The sequence below is a fragment of the Octopus bimaculoides genome, chromosome 4, assembly GCF_001194135.2.
Source record: "Octopus bimaculoides isolate UCB-OBI-ISO-001 chromosome 4, ASM119413v2, whole genome shotgun sequence".
NCBI classification, from domain to species: Eukaryota; Metazoa; Mollusca; class Cephalopoda; order Octopoda; family Octopodidae; genus Octopus; species Octopus bimaculoides.
The window spans coordinates 93920531-93929318 of record NC_068984.1 but is presented as its reverse complement, the minus strand read 5'-3'; the positions used below and the strand labels follow the sequence as shown (position 1 = coordinate 93929318).

The 8788-nt window shown below is 32.2% G+C and overlaps 1 protein-coding gene across 4 annotated transcripts in view; it reads left to right on the top strand.

Moving 5' to 3' along the window:
* The window catches only part of LOC106872494 (SLIT-ROBO Rho GTPase-activating protein 1-like), a 518762-nt gene extending 510597 nt beyond the window's left edge, over positions 1-8165 (top strand). For all 4 annotated transcript variants that reach the window (XM_052967274.1, XM_052967276.1, XM_052967275.1 and 1 more), the window contains 4 exons: positions 1007-1112; positions 3951-4160; positions 5867-5925; positions 7996-8165. In XM_052967274.1, the coding sequence (XP_052823234.1) occupies positions 1007-1112; positions 3951-4160; positions 5867-5925; positions 7996-8150 (530 nt within the window). In that variant the 3' untranslated portion in view covers positions 8151-8165. The remainder of the gene's footprint in view (positions 1-1006; positions 1113-3950; positions 4161-5866; positions 5926-7995) is intronic.
* Positions 8166-8788: the final 623 nt, after the last annotated feature.

The window sequence follows — 8788 nt, the reverse complement described above, 5'->3', positions numbered from 1 at the left end:
TTTCCTGCAACTGTAGATGAAGTACGGGCATTTTTTGCCATAAATATTATTATGGGTATTAGACAGTTACCCAGAATAACAAATTACTGGAGCAATCAGGAACCTTTTGGCGATGAATATATTTCCAGTATTATGAACGAGTACGATTCGTGAAGCTGAACCAATATTTACATGTGAGAGACACTAGCAGTACACCCCGCCGCCCAGTACGTGAAGAACTTTGAGACAAAAATTATGCAATAGAATTGATTAAGAACCCTTTCTTTAATTATGTTCCAAATATCACATTAATATGTTGATAAATAAAAAAGTTACAGGTGTTTAATGAGACTAGTCTAAATTCATGATTATTTTAGAATTTAATTGAAACTCATAAGGGGTGTATTTTGGTCAGAAATATAGTAACGAAAGGGTTAACTGTCTTGTAGCATACAGTTAGATATATTTCCTTTGACAATTTTACTTAAGATTATTTTATATCAGACCCCTTATCTCTCAGCATCTCCAACAAAGATGTCTTTTGTTTTTTCATCCTTAATGTTTCATAGAATGCTATTCATAATTGTAATATCTAACAAGGTCTAAGGAGCATACAATGAACCAAAAGATATTCATTATATTATAATGTGAGTTGTTACTGTCTTCAGTCTATTTGGTATGTTGAAATCTATGTATTCTCAATTATAGGAGTCTTCAGTGGGGAAGCATTGTAATAGTAATAAGAACAGATACAGATATAAGCTTTAATATTTTAGCATTAGAAAAGTCTAAGGGCAAAAACTACCTCTAAAGCTTCTCATATGGAGGATTACTGGATTGTAGAATTGCATGTTCAAAGTATATTATGTTCATTAGATATTATTTTCATATGATTGATTCCCAAAAAGTATGAATGAAAATTAATAAGAAAGTGATTACTCATACTAATTTGCACTGTATTAAATTACATTTTTGCACTTCAAATTTGCTTTCAGTTGAATTTTAATTATTTTCTTTCTTTTTCTAGGAGTAGAAGATCCTAATGTACGTATTGAAAAGATTAAGGAATTAATAACCACCCTACCCCGATCCATCTTTATTGTAATGAGATATCTCTTTGCTTTCTTAAATCAGTAAGTATCTGTAATATTTTGAAAGTCATTATTTTTTAATAATAGCAAGTCAGTTCCTATATTAACTGACATATGACTCTATATCTTCTCTTCTGACAGTTGATAATCAGTGTCCCTCTTGTGTGAACACAGGTTTCCATGATATCACTCAAAGCCTCTAACTGTCAGCTGGGTTTCTAACCAGGATTGATATAGTGGTTAGGAATAACCCATGAGCCATGGTATCTACTTTTTGCCCTCAACTAAAACACTCCTTCGGAATCAAGTAATCTGTTGGATACTTCTTACTCTACATCAACATTTGATGACTTTGGCCCTACCTGTGTCCTATTCACCACATCCCACTAATATTCAAGCCACACATCTATTCTTCTCCAAAGCACAAATCTCTTTTAGCTCTAACCCATTTCTGTAATCCTGGCTATAATCTGTATTCCAACTTCTTTTTGAAAGGTTGTAGCTGCTTATGAATAGAATCCATTGTTTGCATTTCCCCATTGCTCACTTCTTTCATCTAGATATCAGCAATGAACTCACTCTGGTTCAAAGTTACTCTTTTCTGTTACTGACTCTCCAACAATAAGCAAAACTATGTAAAACTATCACTATCACTGATCACTACTACTGTTTCTTCTACTATTACTGCTGATGCTGCTTTTACTACTATGAAAAAAAATGAGTATTGTTTTTGTGATATAAAAGGTTCCCTTCTCTTCCTCTCTTATTTAGGACAATGGGTAGGATTCCATCTGGTTTGACCCACCACTTAGCTCTTTAGTGCCTAGGGTTTGCCTTGAGTTTTCAATGCATCACCACTCACTACTTTTCCTTGAAATACCAAAAAGCAGAAGTAAAAGACAATTTTCCCTCCTCTTATTCAGTATCAGTGGGCTTCATTCCAACCTACATTCTGCTCATCACCTCTTATATATAGATAATACAGATCTCTCAAACTCTATCTCCTATCATGTATGCTATCAAGACTACACTCTTTATTTTTACTGCACACCAAAAGGTGGCATCTGTGCTTACATAGATTCTACTTATCATTCCACTCACCTCTCTCACCTGGATAGCAGTAATAATGACTCCCAGATTCACTGTTTCCAACTCACACTTGTACATCCCACAGATACTACCAAACACCTTGATCTCATTCTCACCTCCAAACCTAATCTATACTAAACTGTAACTACCTTTGCGTTTATTGGGTCATCAAATCAGCTTACTAGTAAGAGTTCTGTGCCACCTGCACCTGACATGATATGATCTTCACTTACTAATTCAGCAGAAATAGCTTGGTGGGCAGCTGAAGCTATCATTTTAGGCATGTCTCTCCACATCTCTCGCACAGCAAAAGTTTAGTGCCCCAAGTACCCCAAGTGGTTCACTCAGTTCTGCTGAAGCTGTTCAGTGTTTAGGCAAAATCCCAGGCCTACATTACCTGGAGAAATTCATTCCCCACCTACCACAACTCTTACGGGACCACTATCCAAACCACAAAAATTACTTCATGCATCATACAGTACTCAAGTTATAATGCTCTTCAAACTACAACAGATTCTTTTGGTAACTTTGCTCCCTTACTGAAAGGATTTCTACCAAGCTTGCAGAATCTTATTTCCTTCCTCTTACCAATGATGATGGTTCCATGAACACCATTCATGTGGAGAAAACTACTACCACTGCTGTCTGCTTTGCAACTAAGTGTGTTCAGGATGCACACACTTAGCAAATCTTCTCCAAATCTGTTCCCTTCAATCCTTCCAGACCCAGCACAGCACCTTGTATTCACACACACCAAGTGGAAAAGTACCTTTAGTCATTTCAAATCAACGAGGTGCTGACAGTGTTCCTTCAATTACAGTATGCAACATAGTTAACTCCAGTCCTCACTAAAAGCTTCAGTTTTCTCTATCAGTAGGAGTATATATTTATCTATAGAAACACACAATAATGTATTCCATCCCTGTCAAAGGACAATTTCTCTGAATCTGCTTGCTAATTTGCTCTCCCAAGAGAAGACTAGACTCTAACTTTGGAAAGGGAAGCTTAAGAACAACTCTGCTCCAAGATAGGTATTCCATCTTGTTGAAAACCTCTTTCCTATCTAAGAACATGGCTCAGTAACAGACTCTCAACTGCCTGAGAAGAACAGGGTGATCGAAAACTACCTTCTTAAGATGGAGCTTCATCTAAAAGAGAGCCATTCTACTGATTGACAAAAACTCACCAAGATGCTACAACCACTAACTCACAAAACTGCTATTTCTTCTCTCTATTTTTTATGCCACTACTGCAATGCCATCCTTTCTTCTGAACTTGCAGTCCACTTATCTTTGTCCCAATCCATCCAATACACCTGTCTCTCTCTCCCTATATTATTTCTAACCTCAGACACTCTGCACTAAACACATTTCCCAATGATTCTTTCTCAAACCTGAAACAGTCTAGAACTGTCTCTTCTCTGGTTAATTAATTCACCTGCAAAAAAAAAAAAAAAAAATTAAGGGTATTTCAGTTATCTAAATATTGTGTCAGTGTGTCTCTGTTGTTCATATCCAGACTTCTTTTTTTATTTTCATATTTCTTATCTTCAATAACTTGAAGAGCCTTTCAAACATCTCTGATATTTCACTGATGTGAATGTATTTTTCCATCCTCTTGCTGAACTGGCAATAAGTGATTATGATGGTAGTGTTGTGTGTGTGTGTGTGTGTGTGTATGAGAGAGAGAGAGAGACAGACACAGAATGCATGCATGAACATGTTAAATCTTTGAATAAAAATTGTTACCAAAACAAATATAACTTTTTAAATTTCCCTATATATTCTACAGTCTGTCAGAATACAGTGATGAAAATATGATGGATCCTTACAACCTTGCCATCTGCTTTGGACCAACCCTTCTTCCTATCCCACCTGACAGGGACCAAGTTAGTTATCAAAGCAATGTGAATGATCTCATCAAAACTATTATCATCAATCAGGAAGAAATCTTTCTCAATGATGGAGGGGAGGTTTATGAAAAATGGATCCTGGATAATCAGTAAGTAGTGGTTATTTTCCTTTCCTTAAAGTTAAACATAATATCCAATTTGGAAGCTAACCTAATAGCCTAGCAGTATTCTTTTTTACATGGTTGGTTACTTCATTTTTTTTATTGCTCTGAGAAAAGAAGCCTTCTCTGTTTTTATGTTAATTTCCCACACATATTGAAGCTTTATTGGTTTGTGGTAGTAAGTCAGTGGAGATGATTACTTAAGGCGGAAAAAATCTCATTAGCTGTGGTGTAAACAAAGTAGGGCTATAGATTTCAGATATTCATTTTGTAGTAGGAGGCATTATATGTAGTCAGTTGAGGGTACCCTCAATAGATTATTAGTTCTTAAGAAAGTCGACTCTGATCAATTATAAATACAAGAGACAGAAAGTATTAGACTTGATAATTTAGTTTAATACTGCATCCTTTGTTTGATACTTATAAGAGATTGTAGATTTTTAAAAAGTTATTTCTTGTGCTTTTCATCTCCAGCTTTAGTTAACAGCTAGGTGGGCTCCACCTAACCAACTTGCTCATAACACACTACATAAAGAACAAACATTAGGAGTATAGATTGTTTTCCAAATGCACGTATGCACACACACACACACCCAAATATACATATATGAGAAATTTTTAACCACAGGACCATATCTGTTGTGTGTGTATATGATATAACAAACACATTTGTGTTGAACCATAATGTATATGTGTAGAGCCTGTTGTTACTTTGTATCTTTTTTGCATGGATGGTTACTTCTTTTTTTTATTGCTCTGAGAAAAGAAGCCTTCCTCCCTGTTTTTATGTTAATTTTCCCCACTGACATAAGCTTCACAGACTCCTAACATTTACCTTGTTCTTTAATAAAATATCCTTTCTAACATAGAATATTATATCAAACAACTAAGAATAGCAGCTCTTTTGAAGTTAGCATACTGAGACAAATGAAATAAAGGAATTTTAAATTTTACTACAATAACTAGTTACTCAAGGTGAAGGTACATAACTTTGCTCTACTCAGTTTACCATCATAACAAAAGTGATTACATTTCTAATTCACAGTTGAATGGTCACTGATAGGAAGGGTATTCAAGTTTAAAAACATATCCACCAAAAACATTTCAGTTAATGTCTTTAAAACTGCTTATAGTAACATATAGTATTGCAATATAGAATCCATAACAATATTTGAACTCATTCCCTTGAAATCAAGGGAATGAGTTCAAATCTTCCCTTATAGTCCTTATCTCAAACCTGGGAACTTACTACAATAGTGTAATTTAACTCCATTATGTAGTTACTAAGTTACTGGATGGTGACTTGTATATTACTGATTTAAATCCTGAAATATGGATGTCATTTTTTATAATGGTTAAACAACTAATATATGCTACTGCAGCAAACTATATATAATACTGTTTGAAGAAATCCATTAATAAAAAAAAATTATTAAAAAAAAATGCTTGTAAATATGGTTTCAACAATCTGGCAGATTCCTAAAACCTATTAAGACATTAAAATGATTTCTTTTGGAGGTATGAGATTTAAGTACATCTGATATCATCCATCCTAAATCCATTTTATATCTGAAATGGTATTCATGTTAAGTATATTAAAAAAAACTGAATATACCATTATTATATGTTATTATTTCTCAAATTTGTTCTATTTAAAAAAGATATTTTTGGTAATAAGCAGTTATATATTTTAGGGATAACATTGATGGCAATGAAGAAGATGAAGTAGGTTCCTTGCCAAGTGATGAAGAAGGTAATTTATTGTCATTTTTCGTTTCTCTTTTCAAATTTTTTTATAATACACTCATCATATGTATACATATATGATTCTATGTATATGTGTACTTGTTTTTGTATCTATTTACATGAATTTATCTACCTACTTATATGTATCTATCTGTGTAGCAATCTATATCTTTGTATTGTCTTTTATGATGATATTCATGCATACAAACTTCTTAGCATTTTCTGTGATGTTTTAAGCCAATTTTCAAAATAGGCTTTGATTATCATAGCTTGTTGCAGATGCCCAGTTTACAAACAATATCAGGTATCTATCGCCTACATTTTATAAAGGAATAGTTTTTTAATTTAATTTGTCAAAAATTACTTAACTTAGTGAGTGAGGTTTGTAGGAATGAAATTTGAAACACTAAGTGTTCCTATTTTGATGTTTACTATTTTTCATTTTATTTTTCTATTCCCTGCTTTTACTCTTAGCATTGCTAATGGCTGCATATGTGTTGCAGTATTGCTTTTACACCAGATACACTTCAATCATAATTAACTTACTTTGACTAGTGCTTTTGCTACTATAACTCCTGTATTCAATTTGCTTTTAAAAAAGACAGACAGACTGATGAGATGAGATTGAGTGAGGGATCTAACTTTCCAATTTCTTTTTTCTTGTTTGTCCCAGCTTTCTTCTACTTCTGTATCTTGTCTGTGCTGCCTTATTTCATGAAAGCAAATTGCTCATTTCTATATTCATATTATGTTGCACAAAATCTGAAGATGCCAATCAACTTTTAACATTTATTTTGTTTATTGATTTTTGGTTTTGCTACATTTATATATGTATGTTTTGAAGTATCCCTTTGGTTGTTGTTGAATTCCTTTTTAATGAATTTATTTAATATGATTAGCATAAAACATTATTCTTCAGTTTCAAAATGACAATAACTAATAGATAAATATCATCTCCAAATAAAAATTATATCATATTAGTATCTAAAGTTTTCTGTCATCATGTTTAATATATTATGTTTTATGCCCTCCAAAAACATGATTAACTTTGACACCTATTCCTGCATTTTAATACTTATGCATGCTACCAATCACCTTCAACTTACCCAGTGAAAAATAGAAGGGTTTTATTGAATTAAGAGTTGTTACTGAGTTATAAACTTTGACTTAACACTGCTGATTTAAGGGCAATTTTATCAGTACTTAAAAAAAATATATTAATTTAATGAAGCCTTTGAGAGTGTTGTTACTCAGAGATATATTAATGCATTTGTGAAGATTCATTCTTGAAAACAAAAATAACCACTGTTTGAATCTTCAATTTTGAGTTATTGTGTGTTTATAATCCCTTTAAAAGCTAATAATTTCTTCTTTTTTTTATTATCTAAAGTTTTGATAAGTTGTCAAATTTATCTGTTGTTTAAAGAGGCATCTTCAAAGCTGCAAATTATCTAGTTATTACATATATTATTACTATTGCTATTTTGTTAGTGAAATAATTTGTTTTAAATTTAATTTTAAAATCATAATGTTGAACAGATAAATTTAGATTTATTGAATAATTTTATAGGAATTTTAAAGTAGATGAAACAACCAGATTATTTGGCATATTTGTACACTGAATTGAATCTTTCACATTTAACATAAGATAGTAATAGCTCAGTTTCTTGGATCTTTACTGTACAGACATTAAATAGTTAAAAATATAGTTTCTGATTTAGACACAAGTCCAGCAGTTTTTGAGGGAGAGGGTGTAGTCAATGCCATTGATCCAAGGATGGAAAGCAAATTTGACCTCAGTTGTACCCAGGAAGATTTTTTTTCAATAAAACTGCATATTTTCTGATTTACAAAAATAGTTGATATATGTTTAAATGCCACCCAATGCACAGGAGGAACTAAGACACAGATATGTTACAGTAGCTTTAAAATATTCTTAATTTACTTAAGAATTTATATAATTGTGCATGACTTTTTTTTTTTTTTCATAACAAACAAATTAATATTTTTCTTATTTTGTCATTTATTTACTCTTATCTCTACTATTTTGAATGATGACTATTTGCCTTTCTTGCAGCCTCCTTCTGTGGTAAGCCTGAATCCCTCGGAAACATCTTTATAATTCCCTCTTTCCCAGCATGTGTCTACATTTGTTCTCCTCAATACAGCTTAATGCCACCCACCAGCCTTTTGGTGTTCATTGTTTTATATTTCTATGTTCTAGGCAACTGAAAAGCTTCATTGCTCCTGGAAAAAAAATTTCATATTTGTGAAAATCATTTTTTATTATTATTATTATTATTATTACTATTACTTTGTAATGTGTGTGCATGCATGTGCACTTCACAGAAATAGTATCCTAGTAGAAATTTTAAATATAATTACATGTCCATTGTGCTTTCTGTTCACAAAAATATTATTACCTGTATACCAGTATGGTTAACATGATTTATATTGCACTAGATAATGATAGACATTAAATGCCACACTAAAACATACAGAACTGAAAATTTTAAATAACTCAGTACTGTAAAATCCAAAATGGAATGAAAATTCAAACAATAGAATTTTGGAATGTATCAATGACAAGTTGAAAGCTGAATATTTCACATTCTTTCTGTGTGCATGCATGTACATGCCTGTATATGTTCTTCTGTATGAGTGCTTAATACTTTAGTATGGCAGGTTTACAGATCAAGTTTAAATTTTCAGATGTCATGACTTCACTAGTATGATAATACCTTTAACATAGATATGACATATATCTTTAAATTTCATTTCCTATCATTCTCAACTAAGGTTTTAACTACTTAAAAAATTCATTGTTATGAATTGTACTTTAGGTTTTTGGCACTTAATAAATCATGAAT